Source organism: Pantherophis guttatus, chromosome 3 (genome assembly GCF_059756535.1).
Source record: "Pantherophis guttatus breed Tessera chromosome 3, ASM5975653v1, whole genome shotgun sequence".
NCBI lineage: Eukaryota > Metazoa > Chordata > Lepidosauria > Squamata > Colubridae > Pantherophis > Pantherophis guttatus.
The window spans coordinates 153359204-153375915 of NC_142065.1; the positions used below are offsets into that span (position 1 = coordinate 153359204).

The 16712-nt window shown below is 38.7% G+C and overlaps 1 protein-coding gene across 2 annotated transcripts; it reads right to left on the minus strand.

Moving 5' to 3' along the window:
* Positions 1 to 8048: 8048 nt before the first annotated feature.
* LOC117672355 (nuclear transport factor 2-like) lies at positions 8049 to 15007 on the minus strand. Of its 2 annotated transcripts, none has more exons than XM_034429022.3 (5): positions 14924 to 15007; positions 11468 to 11575; positions 10098 to 10169; positions 9803 to 9901; positions 8049 to 9455 (listed from the first exon to the last, which is right to left on the minus strand). In XM_034429022.3, exons 2-5 carry the CDS (start codon positions 11564 to 11566, stop codon positions 9342 to 9344), a joined length of 384 nt encoding a protein of 127 aa, XP_034284913.1. In that variant the 5' UTR covers positions 11567 to 11575; positions 14924 to 15007; the 3' UTR covers positions 8049 to 9341. The 2 variants fall into 2 exon arrangements, with proteins under 2 accessions (XP_034284913.1, XP_034284912.2); XM_034429021.3 differs by lacking the exon at positions 14924 to 15007 and adding an exon at positions 14369 to 14585.
* Between the last annotated feature and the right edge of the window lie 1705 nt (positions 15008 to 16712).

The window sequence follows — 16712 nt, forward strand, 5'->3', positions numbered from 1 at the left end:
CCTATGGTGGATGATGAAAGCAAGCAATAATACTATCACAAATAACTTTCATGGAGAATCTCAGTTGTAAATAAATACTCTTGCTCAATAAATTGCAATTGTATGACTTTGCTCTTAGACTTTTAAAGTCTATCCAAAGAACAATCAATAATTAATTAAAGTAAATCCAAATTGCATAATATGAAATTCCATTTTCCATTTAATCGCAAACCGTTGTTTCTACTTGTTGAATGTAACATAAAAAAACCACTCATTATTATTATTTGTTTTATTTAGACTTATAGCTGCCCATTCTGAAAGAGCCATCTTCCCAAAGTATAATTTTTTTAGATAGAGCATTAAATACTGTACGTCCAAATGCAGTACGACAAGGAATATTATTATTTTCCATCCTACCTCTAATCAAAACAGTATTTTCACTGGTGTGAATTGGTCCAAGTAAGTGCAGTTCCATACTTTACAGAAAATATTTCCAATATATTTTTCGGTTTCTGAGATGGAATTTTAAATAAAGTAGACATCTGAAGACGATTCAGAAATGAAAATTTTTTTTGAAGGAGCTTAGGATCAAACTACATGATCACCGCTAGTATAGACTTTGTTATCTTGGGTTTTTTTTAAAAAAACCTTTTAGATCGCTTGGCTGTCTTCATTATCATTGTCCAATATATCAAACAGAAAAGATGGGTCAAGAAGAACAAGTGTACAACTTTTCAGTTTTTCTTATCTTGATAGGAGATTTGTTAAAATCGTACTGAGATAAACTTTCTGAAATAATCCTTCAGACTCTCCATACCTGTCTATTCCGCCAACTACATAAAATACTGGTGGATCATCATTAGAAAGCTGATGGCATTACCATACTTAAGGATTGCTTTCCTGTCTTGATTGCTTTCCCCTAAAATAGGCCTTCTCAGTGATGGCAGCTCAGAAAGCCTAACAGAATATTTGTGACCTTCGTGCCAAATTTACTATTTTTCTGGCATGAAAGACATTTTTATTTTCTCTTGTCTCTCAATATGTCAATATATTGCTACTTTAAGATTACTTCTCATATTGCAATGGAGTGATTTAGTTAATAATTTTGCTGATATTTTACTATTAATGACCAGTTTAGCTGTGTTTTTAATGAAAAATGTGTTTTTAATATTTTGTGAAGCTTACTGGAGAAGACAGGTTGTAAGTTTTATTATAAATAACAATATAGAAATAATTGTCAAAACAACTCAAATTCTCTTTGTACAACTAAACGTACCTGTTAGGAAATGATTTTACCTAACTTGTTGGGTTGGCAATATATAAACCATCAATATAGCTTTAAGACTGCTGTATTGCTGTGTCATCCTGTATTCTGATTGGTTAGCTCTGTAGCCAATGTCCTTAAGAGGGAGCTAGAAACATGGTTTGTTTTCTCTTTGCTGCTCTTTGACTCTCTGACTCTTTGATACTCTTTTGAATGCTCTTTGAAGCTATTTGCTGTTTGCTACTGTTTGCAACTGTTTATGTGTATGACTACAATGACTGGGAAGAAGACATTGTTATTGGAATATCCCTGGACTATTGTTTTACTATCTACTACTTTATCTGTGTATGACGTGGACTGTTTATTGGACTGTGCCTTATTACTATTCCCTGAAAGTAAACACAACTCAGTGTATCTGTGTGTTGGCTGTGTTATTTTCCTAACTACTCTCAAACACTTTCATGTGCACACCCTTGCTATTCAAGGGTTGCTCTGCGAATTCCTCAACAGTTCCCTTTCTTTTTTCCCTTACCCAAATCCCCAAATATAGAGGGTTCCCAATTCTCCAGAGCAGAGAATGAGGAAGAATTTATGAACTGTACACATATCATTGTTAAACACAAATTATTGACCACAATCTCATTGTACTAGAATGCTTTTATCACAGCACCCGCCTTATTTTGTTCTGTGCATGAAATTGAATTGTCCCAAGATCTGTACTAACATTTTGATTGATTTATGTTTTAACAAGTCAGTGTCAAATCTTAATTACACATTGTCCTTATCCAGGGTGATCTCTCCTCAATTTAGCCTTAGGATTACTTAATTTTTATTTCCTTCAGTGTTGTGCTGGGTCCTGAACATAGAAAGTTCTCAATATACTTTAGATCAGGGGTCCCCTACCTTTTGGACCTAAGGACCACCAAGTTCATAATTTTAAATCCCATGGACCACTAATACGAATCCAGCACGCCACTTGCTGAAGTGCCTGGACTCCCAGTGACAGGATGGGGTCCTTCAGGCACTCTCCCTCCTCTCTCTCTTTCTCTCTCTCCCCTCTTTCTCTTTCTCCCCCCTCTCTCTCTGATTCTCTTTCTCTCATTCTGATTCTCTCATTCTGATTCTCTCTCTCTAATTCTCTCTTTCATTCTGTCTGATTCTCTCTAATTCTCTCTCTCTCTTTCATTCTCTCTTTCTCATTCTCTCATTCTCTGTCCCTCTGTCTCTCATTCTCTCTCATTTTCTCTTTCATTCTGTCTCTTTCTCTCTGTCTTATTCTGATTCTCTCATCTCTCTCCCCCTTTCTCTCGTCTTTCTCTCATCTTTCTCATCTCTCCCCCTTTCTCTCTCTCTCCCCCTTTCTCGTTCTCTCTCTCTCTCATTCTCTCTCTGTCTCTTTCTCTTTCTCTCTCTCTGATTCTGTTGCTTTCATTCTCTCTCTGTTTTTCTCTCTCTCTCTCTCTCCCTCTCATTCTCTTTCTCTCTCTCATCTCATGGGCCAGCCAATGTCTTGGGGCTGAGAGGAAGTCAATCATCTCCCCACAAGATCGAGGTGCGCAGAGCACCAACAAGGGTAAGAAGAAATGCCGGCCTGATCCAGCAAGAGACAAAGCTTCGCTCCCGCTCTGGAATATGGAGCGAATCTCCATCCCCTACCCTTCCCTTCTCAGGCCAGGCGAGGAGTGACTGGGAAGGGAGGGCGAAGGGTGGGGACAGCCACTGGAAGCTACAGCAGTGGGAAGAAACAGCCCGGGGTTGCCGCTCCCCATTGCTTCGGCCCACCTGCACTGCCACCACCCCCTTGCACCATTACCTCATTCTGGATGGCGAGGGCTGCGCTGCAAAGTTGCAAGTTGCACGAACCTCCCTCTACGGCGGAGATTTACAGCCCACCGTGAGTTGTCTGGCCAGTCCCATATTCCAGAGCTCTAGTCACAGGACTGGCCATTGCTCATCCCGGAGCAGCTCCTCCACCTGGATGCGCCGTGGACCACCAAAATTTTCTCGGGGACCACTGTTTGGTGTCCACTGCTTTAGATAAGCAAAGTAATGGGACAAAGAGCATGCCAAGAACTGAGAAATGGTTTCAATATAAAAGAATATATGTGACTAATGGTATGTGGGAATGATATTCTGGGAGAAAGGAGGAAGAACTACAGACTAGGCAATAATCAGATAAGTGGCAGCTTAGCCTGCAGAAGCAATGGAGACGTGGTAAATGTCTCAGGAAGGACTGACTCTAGTTTTCTGGACTGTAAATGTGAGTGGATAGAAACTTTGTTATGTCTGAAAGTGCTTCTTGTCCGATCTCTTTTAAAAAATCATTTAAACTAACCAAAATGAAGAAATTCCAACTGATACTGTGTGCAAACAATTTAGAAAAAAAGCATTTATCCTTTCTTGTGCTTTGTGATGGATACTTGCTTTCCCAAAACTAAACAATTTCACAAATTCGTCCTTGATGTTAAGATACTAGATACATCTTCCTTTGATGTCTAAACTTGGTACAAGAAACATATTTTCTGTGATGCCTTACTCAGCAAGGAATATCTTAAAATATTCTACCAAGTTATTTAAACTTAGTTATTCTACTAAGTTATCTAAATCATTTCCATGAGTGCATTAGTAGAGATATTTTATCCACAGGAAAAATCTACAATCCAAGGTTATTGTTTACAATACCACTTATATCTATTTTATAATATTGTATTCCAGAATACCATGTTTCCCCGAAAATAAGACCCTGTCTTATATTTTTTTGAACCCTGAAATAAGCACTTGGCCTTATTGCCATGCGCTTAAAAGCCTGATTGTGCTTATTATCAGGGGATGTCTTATTTTGAGAGAAAGAGGGTTCATGAATGGCACCTAAGATATGTTAATTTCCTTCCAAAAGTGCTGTTTCAAAAGGCAACTGGACTTTCTAAAGAAAATCTTTTGAAAAAGCACCTTTTGGACAACAATGACCTGGATGACGGAGACTCTACATAGACAGTTAATTTCCTTTAGTGCCTTAAATAAGACTTGCAAGAATAGCTTTCCCTGTTTACCCCTAAGTAATTCTTTCAGCCTGTTGTGTTTTGTTTTTAAGAATACACCCTTCAACAGGGTAAAATAAGAGAGGAAAGGGGAAAATCTTCATGAATCATAAAGGAAGTTGCCAAAATCAAAACCAGGATAAGAAGCCTTCTTTTACAACTTCAGTTACAAATTCACTAGATTATCTGTAGTATGATTTTCAGAGCATTCCACAGATGACTAAAAATTTACTAAAACTTAAAATGAATTTCGCAGATTGACTTTTTTTCTAGAATGTAAGATACCAGACTTGATCAGAGAAGAAAGCTTATATGGAATGCCATTGAGACCCTCATTAAATTATGTAAATAAGGTGAAACACACAATAAAATCTTTAAAGCATCTTTATTTATTTTTTTTAAAAAATAGTTAGGTTTAGTCAAAGATCTGTTTCATTTTATCAGAATAGCACCAGGGAAACATGATTGTTGAAAATGAAATCTGAAAATAGAAAAATAACATCTGAAAATTATCTAGTCAGTTTAATAGTTCTGTTGAATTGTCACACTTTCCTATTTTCTTAATTGGGGTAGAATTTTCCAGATAGGAAGGTTCCTGAAGTAAATAAGTTGCTACCAGTGCAGCGTAGATCTCAAAATTTAACAAAATTATACTTTTGTACCCTTATTTCAGTATTATTTATGCATAAATATAAATATCCATATATCCATATATCTTTATTTCTCTATTTACTTGCTGGAAAAATACTGTTGAAAGAATTCCTTCCTTATAGTTTGTTCCTTGCTCAGGTCAAAACTCCACACACCAGAATTCAGAATTCCAAATTTTTATTTAGCACACAAGGCAAAATCACTGAGCACTGAGGGCAGTCAACCTCAGGGAGGGATAGAACATTTTTTATAATCAGGTGTAAAAGTTATCGGTGCACATCTAGTTGTAAAATTTTCAGGTTTTATTTTCCTAATAAGGAAGAGCCTAAGTCCATGATGGCGAACCTATGGCACACGTGCCACAGGTGGCATGTGGAGCCATATCTGTGGAAAAGCGAGCATTGCCCTAGCTCAGCTCCAGCGTGCATGTGCGCGCCGGCCAGCTGATTTTTGGGCCTTCCAGACCCACCAGAAGTCAGGAAACGGGCCATTTTCGGCCTCCCCAGGCTCCGTGGGGGTGGGGAAGGCCGTTTTCGCCCTCCCCGGGCTCCAAGAAAGCCTCTGGAGCCTGGGGAGGGCAAAAAACAGGCCTACCAGGCCCACCGGTAACCTTTTTGCCGTCGTGTGCCAAAAGCGAGGGGGGGCATTGAATTATGTGTGGGCATGCACGCATGTGACCCCATCGCATGATCCCCACTTTTGGCACGCGACAGCAAAAACGTTAGCCATCACTGGCCTAAGTTGTTACTTTCTAACTGACATACCTTATCTCTGTTGCCAAGAACATAACATTTGTCCTTACATTCCATTCTAATTTAACTACACTGCTTTCTTGCTATTGTGCAATGGCAAAGAAATAACTCCCCTTCTAACATGGCATTAGTTTAGCTTTTTAGAACTACTTTCTAACATACCTACTTGAAAATTGTAGGAGTATCCCTAGGAAAGAATCATTTCCATATACGAACAACAGATATCATTTATCAAAGTAGATGCCTCATTTTCCAGAGGCATGTGGTTCTGAAGAGTGATATATGAAACTTGAGTTATTTCATCTTGTAACTTCAATACAGCATTGGTTGTGGCATTTGCAAAGATACTGAGCTGTTTACCAGTGCCTTTTCAAACTCTTATCCCAAGGATCAGCCAGTGAGCAAATGTGAAAATTGATCAGCTTTTCAATAAACAGTTGGCACTTATTTGAACCTACGGACCCTATTCCGATGTTACCCCTTCAACCCATCTTGAGAAAGGTATGTAACACATGACATAGTAGAGGTTGTTTGCTGCCACCACACACATTCTCTGCCCCACCATCTCCCTTTAGGCTATTCACAACAGGACAAATAACAGATAGTGAGAACCACTAAGAAATAAATCAAATACAGTATTGAACATAGCCAAAACTGGCCACTGCAGAAAGCAATGAAGTTTATAAAGAAGGGATTATCACTGAATGAACTGCTGGTATCACTCAAAGAGGCTGGCAGTTGTCCATTCATCTGTCCAAGCATGCTTTAAAGTCAACAGCTGTACTTCTGCTGGGCTGTGGTCGATCACAGCTGGTTTGAGTATGATATAGAAAGACCTCCTTTCTAATAACTACTTTCTAACTTTTCCAAAGTTACATAATTGTTATATGATCAGAGAGGCCAGCCTTACAGGAGAGAGTTCAATGAAGGAAAAGAGTCAAAGCACATAATTAATATCTCCTTCAGTTACAGTTAAGTAATGACAAAAATAGGAAGAGTTGAGTGATGTGATGAGTTACAGTACTTAGACTAGTTTGGCTTCTGAAAAATGCTTGACAAGTTACAAAGCAATGTATATGGATTTTTTTTAAAGTATGTTGTATTAGAGTTCCTTTGGTTTGCTAACCTCTACCAACACTTTTCATTATTAAACCAAAAGATTCAATTATTTTTCCTTTGGGGACATCTCTGTACTGAAGCCCCACTAATCAGGGATAATGAGCATTCAAAGAAGAACAACCTAAAGCTTCAATTTAACTTGTTTTTGAGATATACGGTATATGTAACTAATATATCTATCTATTTGGAGGATCTACAAATAGCACAGGTGAGAAAGTTCTCTTGGGAGAACAGTCCACTGGACAGTCAAATATTCAAGCTGTAATCTTCTAACACAATGCATCATTCATGATTGGGGAGGGGGTCCTCACCCTTTCTTCCAGTCCATGCATTTGACCAGTCTAAATTTGGCTCTAAATTTGGAGCAATATTGTAAGATGGAGGATATGGGCCAATCAGCATCCCACTTGTATATACCTTTTCTATAGCAGATATAGAAATATATTGATGCTGGCACTTCATATGGTTTCTAAATGGGGACGTGGCCAGCATATATGTAAGGGTCAAGAGCAGGGGTCTGCAACCTTAAATATACAAAGAGCCATTTGGACCTGTTTCCCACAGAAAACACTGGGAGCCACAAAACCTGGGTGGGCGTGGCCAACTCAATGTCACTCACTTCCACCAGTCACATGACACCCCCCCAGCCATGCCTACCCTGCCGATCATTAGGGCAGAGAACCAGTTGTTAAAAAACACTGGGAACCACAAAATCCTTTTGACATATCTCTCTCTCCCCTCCCCCCCTCTCTCCCCCTCTCTCTGTATCTGCCCTGGTTGCTTCTCCATCCCCCGCCATCGCCCTTACCTTCTCAGGCCAGGCGAGGAGTGACTGGGAGGGGAGGGTGAAGGGCGGGGCCAGCCAATGGTGGGATCACCTGACAGGGAGCCACAGCAGAGGGCCCAAAGAGCTGCATGCGGCTCTGGAGCCACAGGTTGCTGACCCCTGGTCAAAAGGAACATCTACTGAAATTTAACAATGCTCCATTCTCAACCCATGAAGTGTTTTAGGTATGTCCGTATACTTATTAGATGCAATTTTCCCTATCAAAAGGTCTCTAGCTTTCATTTTGCAGAATAATTCTGGAATTGTCTTATTTCATTGCCTAATTATATAATAGAAATCAAGATAAACTGTATGCCTTTTTCTTGGAATCCGTATCTTTCCTTGAAATCATGGATTAGCAAAAAAATAAGAGGCCTAGCATCAGGATTCATATCATTTCTGGAAAAAAAATGTCATGGTAAATGAAGAAAAATTATTTATTTTGATGCCTTCAAGTCAACAGTCCTGAAAAAAAAAACATTTAAAAAGCCACTTTTCTGCTTTTTCCAAGCAAAGTGTAAATAATGCAGTGTCTGAGTTAGAGATTGTAATGGAGCAGACGGCTGTGTTTTAACCATTGCAAGCATTTTGGAATGCTAGATTATTCCTTCTAAATCCGATTTCAGAGATATGAATTGGCATTCATCATAATAGGTGGTAAACATTGCACCTCTCTTAATAAATCTAAATAATAAAATTCCAGTTAGTCTTCAGCAATCTCTTTTCAAAGGAAACTAAACCTGAGTAAGAAACTACTTCAAACATCTCACTGCTCAGAAAACAAGGTACAATATGCAACAGAATCAGTACAAATTGAAAACAGTATGTTTAAATTCTTATGATCTAAGTTATTTTATTTCCTAAAAGAAGGCATCTTACTTTAGAAATGCATTCAACATTGTTTTTTTAATAAGGTGAAAACAGAATGGTGTAAATTTAAGGTTTTTTTTTGCTACATTATATATGGAAGGGATTTTTGTTCAAAAATGAAGTACTACAAAGATACAATTGAAAGAGGATGGATGCAGCAGACGTTATGTGACTTCTTTGCTACCATTTTGAAAGAATAACTACATGACCCCATGGTCTTTAAACTAAATTAATATTGTGGATAGGAAGTTTTCATCTTGGCACTTGGGTTGTATTATAAAAGGGAGACCCACTGATCGTATTTCTTTTTCTTATGGTTATTTACAATATCAGTTTAGTCAGCTTCAGTTTTCAGTTATGTGTTGTGTTACATCACTGACACCCTCACATGAATTAACATCTACATGTACATGGCCACAGAACATTTGCAACAAATGAAGATTACTTTTTCTGAGTAAACATCACATTATTAAGAAATAACATGAAAACATTATTAAATTTGAATCATGTGATTAAAAAAAGCTATTTAGACATAACAATTCTTTTTGGTTCCCTAAAACTGCATGCAGGTTATTTTATTGCCAAACTGTTGTTTGTGTATGTGTATGCCAATACACTATTATCTCCACAAGCTTCATACAGTTAAAATGGACAAACTATTTTCTTATAAAGTATTAAATGTTTTACATTAAAGGACGTGTAATACTGCAACTATTTTAAAGTATTTCAATTAATAGGAGATAAATGCTTTTCAGTTGCAGTTACAGAAAGAAAACAATTCAGACACACTTAAAGCCAACGTTAATATGATATTTGTAGTGTGTAAACCAAGAGCAGATATTTCAGGCAAAATTATACAGAGCCAACCTAAATATGTCATTAGAACAAACCCATTTGTCATTCATGTTTTTGAGAACAAACATCTGGTGGAATCCCATTACTGGATCATTGTCCACCTACAGTGAGAGAATACAAGCTTAATGTTAGTGATTTAATACATAAATAAATTCCACACAATAATTTAAATATGATAGAAAAATAGCAAGAAAATGCATTCGTTTTGAAGCTCACCGATTTCAACAAATACATAAAAAGGATTTAATGCTATTGATAAGATTGTTCTGGATTTGATGTCATATTTTGATAAAGCTAGTGTATGCATTATATTGCAACTAACATACTTCGAGAAAAATACTATACAACAGTTAAATACACTCTGGATGCCTTAATATTCGCGCTTTTCTGTTAAGTCTTAGAAGCTTTGAATAGATCTTAACCAAAGATAAACAATAATAAATTTCACCTTCAATTGGCCAACAACCATACTAAGGATACAATTGTCAGGAGCTGGTTGATGATCCTGGGATGTTATATTATGCTGAATTTTTTGGAAAGGAAGCGTCTGTTATCAAAAACAAAAACAAAAAAAACATTAAGCCCTAAAATACCACATATTCATAGAAAACAAGGGAGTGCACAAGGACTCTTATCTGGCCTTCCCAATAAGAAGCATTTTTCAAATAATTATTTAAAGTCACTGCATGAAATGTTACAGATAACATTAATCAATTATGTATTTTAGCTGATAAATAACATACCATCAATTTTTCCATAATTGAAGCTTTTCCTTGGAACTGCTGACCTTCCCAAGACAAACAGGAAGCATCTGTCTGTGAAACAGGGATATATTTCAGTAACACACATAATGAAATTATCAAAGGAAAAAAAATATACAAATAAATTATCACAGATTTAGACTGATAAATATTTTTGCAAACTCCACATGGGCTTTCAAAAATCTCAGATCTAGGCACAGATCTAGTCTTAGGCAAGAAATTCTCAATGAACTATCCACCTACCCTCCCAAGAACTTTTGCAATATTTTCTACATAATGGACCTCGGAATGATAGATAAACATGATTCTTATCAGAACCTGTCAAGAGAAGGAAAGGAAAGAAGGACCTGGAGAAAGAGGAGATACCAAAAAAGAAAACAGAAACATATGTACCAATATCCATTTTTTTGCCACTGACATCTTCAATGGACATCTCCATTCATCACTTGACAGAAATTTCTTAAAAGTTTAGCCTATACGTCCCTGTCCATAAAATAAAAAAAATGTCCATTCTGGTTTCTAGATTTAATCTCCATTTTGCACATTCACAGCATTAATGGGAGCAAAGATTGTGTAGCAGCAAAAGGAATGCTAATATAATGGACGTGAACGGAAAGCCATAAAAAGGAGTTGGATTTCAATCCAAACTAACCCAATCTCCCAGAGCACCTAGTCATGCCAACCCCAAAAACGTGAGTTATAAACACAAAGGCCAAACTGCCTATTGAGAACAAGCTTCCAAACTTCTACTCTGGCCAGCATGAAGCAAAAGAACTTAAAAGTGAAGCAGCTACAGATAGCCCTCAATTTATGACCCTAATAGAGCCTACCTATTATGCTCATAACTCTTGATGGTCATAAAGTAAGTTATTCATGTGACCAATCAATTATACAATCTCTCTTGTGGCTAATTGTTAAGTTATGGGGTATTTTTGGCAAAAAAAAGAGAGGAAGTTTTCAGCAAAAACACTGTAAATCATGGTCATATGACTACAGGATGCTGCAACTGGCTATAAATGTGGGCGCCTTGCCCAATGCCCAAAACGTGTTCATATGACTGCAGGGGGAGAGGCTGGGCTTCAGAATTTCTGAACTGGGTGCAATACCTTTGGGGGAGGGTATCTTCTGTAATTTCAAACACTTGCTGAGAATCAATCATAAATCAAGGACTACCTGTAGTTGTTTTCCATCAACTTTGCTTGAAATTGCTCAATTAATGCCTTGGTTGAGAATTAGGCCTTTGAACTACAACTTTTGCTGCTTTAGTAGAAACAACAAGCCCTCAAGACAATAATCCATTCATTGCATCAACAGGATAATCACTGTTCGAGCAAAGAGATGTTGATACATACATAAAGGGCACCTAATTGTTCCCTATTGGTATCAAACTGTTGATAATACAGCTGTACAAAACTTGTTCCAATTTGCTCCCACATAGGTCTTTCTGCCATTTTGCAGACCTGCAGAGAGAGAGAAAAAGAAGAGGACATTTTTTATTACTAAAATGGAAATACCGGTTGAAAACTAAGCAAGGTAATTGCAACTTCACCTTATGTAGAACCAAGTCTGCTGGTATAAATGTACTAAAATGTCTCAATCATACAGAATTTAAATGAACTAGATTCAGCTGTCCATCTGCATTTAAAAGATACAGGCCACTCTTTTGAAGACAACAAGTCCATATTTTGGAGAGAGGATTGTTGGTTTGAAAGAGGCCATCAATGTCAAAATTGAACAGTCCTCTCAACAGAAGGGGAGGGATAGGACATCATCTATCTCCAATCTACAACACAGTCCTTTCAACAGTTCCAAGAAGGCGCCACACCCATTTGCACCACTCAGGTGACCCTGAGGACAGAGATAAGCCTCCAGGTGACCTTAACTACTTGCTAAATGAATGCAAATGACCAGCTGTCTGCAAGAAGTATAAATCCTTCCATTCCCCACCATCCAGTCAGAGCTGAAGAAGCTTCTTGGATGAGAAGCAAAATGTCTTCAAAGAAAAACCAGAAAGTCCAGTGGCCTCTTGAAAAAAAAAAAAAAAACCTTTGGGACAACCATGTCCTGGATGACTGAGAATCTCCATAGATACTGAACATGGCTTGTTTTAATTCTGGATTAGTAAGAAGCCCATAGTCATAAAATCAGAGTCTTGGTTTGTGCATTCTCTGTTCTAAGCCTAAACATATGAATATATTTTCATCCAGGGCTTTTGAGTATTTTAATCTTCAGTATTTGTTTTGATTTTTGATTCATGCTTACTTTCCTTACTTTTTTAAATGGCATTTGTTATGTCATGATTTAACCACCCAGAAATGTTAAAATGGCAGTGTATAAATTGTCTAGGTAAATCAGTATGTCGAGTTTGCTTATGCTTAATAAATGAGCAGAATATTGCAATCTGTAAAGGATAATTTATGGCCACTGGGAAACGTGAGCAATATTTTCAATTCCCAGGTTCCTTTACTCTCATTTTTTTCAATGTAGCTGAAATTTTCTCCAGAAATTGTGGGCAAGATTCCCGGAACCTTGTAAAATGTGTCAATGTTCTCAGATTTCAATCAAGTTTAGTTTTAATTTGGGGAGAGTACAACAGGTGGTATTTTATGACATATTGGATTCCCTGGCTCTGCTCTATTGCTGATCCTTGTAGGCTAAATCCTATGCTTCACATGGAGAGTTTGGAAATCAAACATCTTCATAGGTAGTTGCTGAGACTTTTCCAGAAGACTTCAGTTAGGTCAAGCCTGCCATCTCCCAACTAACTGGTTCTACTGTCAAAATATCCTTAATGATAAAGACATTTCTCCAAGTTTCAATCAAAAGCAAATTTTCTATAATTAGTCTACTGGATTTACTTCTGCACAAGAGCTGCCTGCTTTTTATCTACCTGAAAGAGGCTAGGCTGTAACTGCAGTGAAAATGCAGCTACAATTAGTAAATAAATGATAAGGTTTTCAGGCTGGGATGCTTTATTAATCTTTCCTTTCTTGTTTTATTCTCTTTGTTATTGCTGATCTTTGACTGTATTGATAAAAATGAATTTGAAGAATCATACTACAGGCCCTCAATATTTGCTCAATATATATAATCCATTTTTTTTATAGATAAACAATAAATCAAATCTCTTGTATTAAAATACTGGCAACCAGATCACAGCCTAGAATTACAACAATTAATATATAAACTCTTCCATTATAACACCTAAATGTGAAAGGAAAGGGTTGCTCAAAATCCTGTCTGCAACTGGACCAATTTAAACATAAGTAAGCCTATCCCTGTTTCATGAAGCTCATTCTCACGCTGTAATAATTTAGTTGAAAGTAAATTCCAATACCCTGCAAGCATGTTTACTATTACAGCGCTGGTAGAATTCCTACGTAGGAGTAAATCCCATTAAACCCAGTAGGATTTCATACTAAAACGTGCACCGAACTGTGAAGAAGCTATAGATCCACTGGATTCACACCTCCCACAAGACGGCTGTTTGGCTTTGGCTTAGCCTGTTGAATGAACAGAGAGAACGGGTTTGTTCAGCAAACCCTTAGCTGCACCTGCGACCGCCGCTATAAACCTGACAAATAATTCCCAGTGAACACAATAGGGTCAGATCAGAGTAAATAAGTGGGGGAAAGCAAACCGCATAATCTACACATTTTGAGGAGGGGCGGAATGGGAGTGGAGTCTATTAATTTGAGTCTCTATGCCACAGCTTCTTCCAAAGAACAAGCACTTTTCCGTTAATCCTGAAAATAACACACTATCCCTGAATTTGCGTGTTAGCGATTGTATTTCCTAGAACCGCTCTCTCCATTCTCTGAACGTCGGGGGGGGGGGCGGCTCTTCTGGAAGCAACGGACTTGCACCCCGGATCACCCCCCCTCCCCCGTTCTTCGGCGGGGTCGCTTCCCCGGATGAGGCTCAAGCTCCCTGGGGACGGGAGGATGGTTTGCAACTGGTGGAGGCAACCAAACTCCTTGGCGCCTAGAAAAATATTGCAGGGTGCGGGGAACGTTAAAAGCAGAGTCTCAAAGGTGCTTTTCCCCAAAAGGCAACTAAGTAAGACGATTCTTTTTCTCCTTTAAAAAGTTTCGCTTCTCCTCCTGGATGAGAAGCAGAATTTTTTTTTTTCCAAAGGAAAAGAAAACCAAGAAAGTCCAGTTGCTTTTTTTTGGCGGGGGGGGGAGCACCTTTTGGGATTAAGCATGACCCGTATGATTGAGAATCTCCATAGACAGCAGCGTTTCTCAAACCTGGACGCTTTTAAGACGTGTGAATTCTGGAAGTTGAAGTTTACCCATCTTGGTGGCCAAGTTTTTTTTTTTTTAATAAAACAACAACAACAACAACCCTGCTTTAAACCTTTCAATGTCACGGCAGGCAATTGTCCTTTTCTTGGTTGCTGTTTTATGGAAAGCCACAACAAGCTATGCAGACCTCCCCGAATCCTGCACCCACGCCGCCGTTTGCACGCCAATCATTCAAAGGCACCACCAAACTCGCTCGAACACGTTGTAGACCTGCGCCTGAAGCCTCGGGAGTTGCGATCTGCTTTTATCCTCGCCTATCGCCAGCACCCTGCGGAAGAAGGGGAAATGGGGCACTTCCCTTGGATTCGGGGGAAGGATTCAGCCACCGAGTGCACCGGATCGGCTGGGAAGCGCAAAGAGATCTTTCAGAAATGGGAGCACGCAAGCTGGGCATGGAGCGCACACGAGATCGGAACGGTGCCGCTGCCCCCATCCCCGCTATTTGTGGCTGGGATGAGTAAGATACGGAACGAAGTCACGTTAGGAGATGCAACTCACAGGGAAGGTTAACTCTGAAAATCCAGAGCCGCAAAATCGCGCAGACAACTTTCTTCCAAGTTTGTCAGCCCATCTGTCTATTAAAAGTCTGGGTCAGTAGCCTTAACGCTCGACCGCCAGCAGGTGGCGTCCCGGGCGAGCGGCAGAAATCGGATACGTCACGCCTAGTTCATCCAATGGTGGCCTTGAGCGCCAGTTCTTAAATAAAAGTACTTCGCAGGCGGGACGTTTCCGTTTGATTTCGGTTTCAGCCGGAATGGCTGCTGCAGTAGTAAATGAAGTATCAGTTGTATAGTCTCGAAGATCCGTTGAATTCAGTCGAGCATGTGAAATGGAATCTCTTGGTTTGCAGATTTAAAAAAATGTACGTTAAGAGTTAGTGTCATTTTTGGAGTAAATTGGAGTAGAAGGCGGCATTTTTGGATGCAGTTATACTAAATGCTAGTTGGTCAGAAAAACCGAGATTTTGGAATAATGCTTGATCATTGCTTCCAACATAATTCCTGCAAGCTGCAGAAATGCTACCTAGTGAATGTATCGTTTTTACAATTATATATATTGCACCTTGTTTTCTCTAGATAGTAATTAGAGTACTGGACAGGTAGTCCTCGATTTGCAACCATTGATTTAGTAACCTTTTGAAGTTACAACAGCAATGAACAGTGACTTACGACCATTGTTCACATTTATGACTATTGCAGCATCCCTGAGATCAAATTGTTTTTTCATCACTCTTTTAGAAATAATGCAAGAATAAATAAAGTTTGCTACTTCTTACATACCATCTGATCTACATCTGGGAGAATGGTTGATGTCATTTGCTAGAACTTTCCTTCTGGAATCTCACTGGGCAAAGGAATCTTGCAGTGCCTCCATGAAAGATGGATAATTTGCTGTTTTACACAATTTGCCCGTTAGAAAACCGCTCAACATGTATTGGTAAAAAGCAAAGATATCTTCATGTTGAGTTCAACTCCTAGTATCTGTATGAATGAAGCCCTACAACATTCTGGACATTATGATGGAGATTGTTTGCCCTTGTTGTTTTTTTAAAAAGTTGTTTCTTTTTAAGAAACAGCTTCTATCCCAGGGAAATAACCATATTGAATTCTACAGTATAGTGCAATATCGGGTTTTCAATTTCAATTATATAGAATGTAAAGGATGTATGTTTGTGTTTTTATTTTTATAGTTATAATATACACTGAAGACAGCATTTCATTTCGTTGTACCATGTGCAATGACAATAAACTAAACTAAACAACTAGCAAGTCAGACTATACATTAAAACAAGTTTACCTATTGATTTACAGGTAGTTCTTGACTTACAACCATTTGTTTAGTGACCATTCAAAGTTACAGCAGCACCAAAAAAGGGACTTATGACCGTTTTTCACACTTACATCACCATGGTCACATGATCAAAATTCGGGTGCTTGGTCACTGGCATATATTTATGATAGCTGTAGTTTCCTGGAATCACGTGATCTCCATTTGTAACCTTCCCAACTGGCTTCCGGTAACAAAGTCAATGGAGAAACCAGATCTGCTTATCAACTACATCAGAGGTGTCAAACACAAGGCGTGCGGGCCAGATCTGACCCGCGATGTGGTCTGATCCAGCCCACAAAGCTGGCCTGGAAAAGGGTCCGGCCTGTGTCACTTCGGCCCAGTCTACCCAATGCGAAGAGGAAACATCAGGCCAGTGTCGCTTCAGCCCAGTCTACCCAATGCAAAGAGTTAAAATGCCAGCAGTTTGGGGAGTGGCATCAAGCTGGCCATGCCCACC

Bases quoted from the DNA above. Each gene is read 5' to 3' on its own strand.
- LOC117672355 (XM_034429021.3), bottom strand. From the start codon at position 14,416: ATGGGTAAACTTCAACTTCCAGAATTCACACGTCTTAAAAGCGTCCAG. The intron at 10,170-11,467 runs GTATGTATCAAC...CCTGTTTCACAG, and splicing joins AACAATTAGGTGCCCTTTAT to ACAGATGCTTCCTGTTTGTC. The intron at 9,902-10,097 runs GTATGTTATTTA...TTTTGATAACAG, and splicing joins CAATTATGGAAAAATTGATG to ACGCTTCCTTTCCAAAAAAT.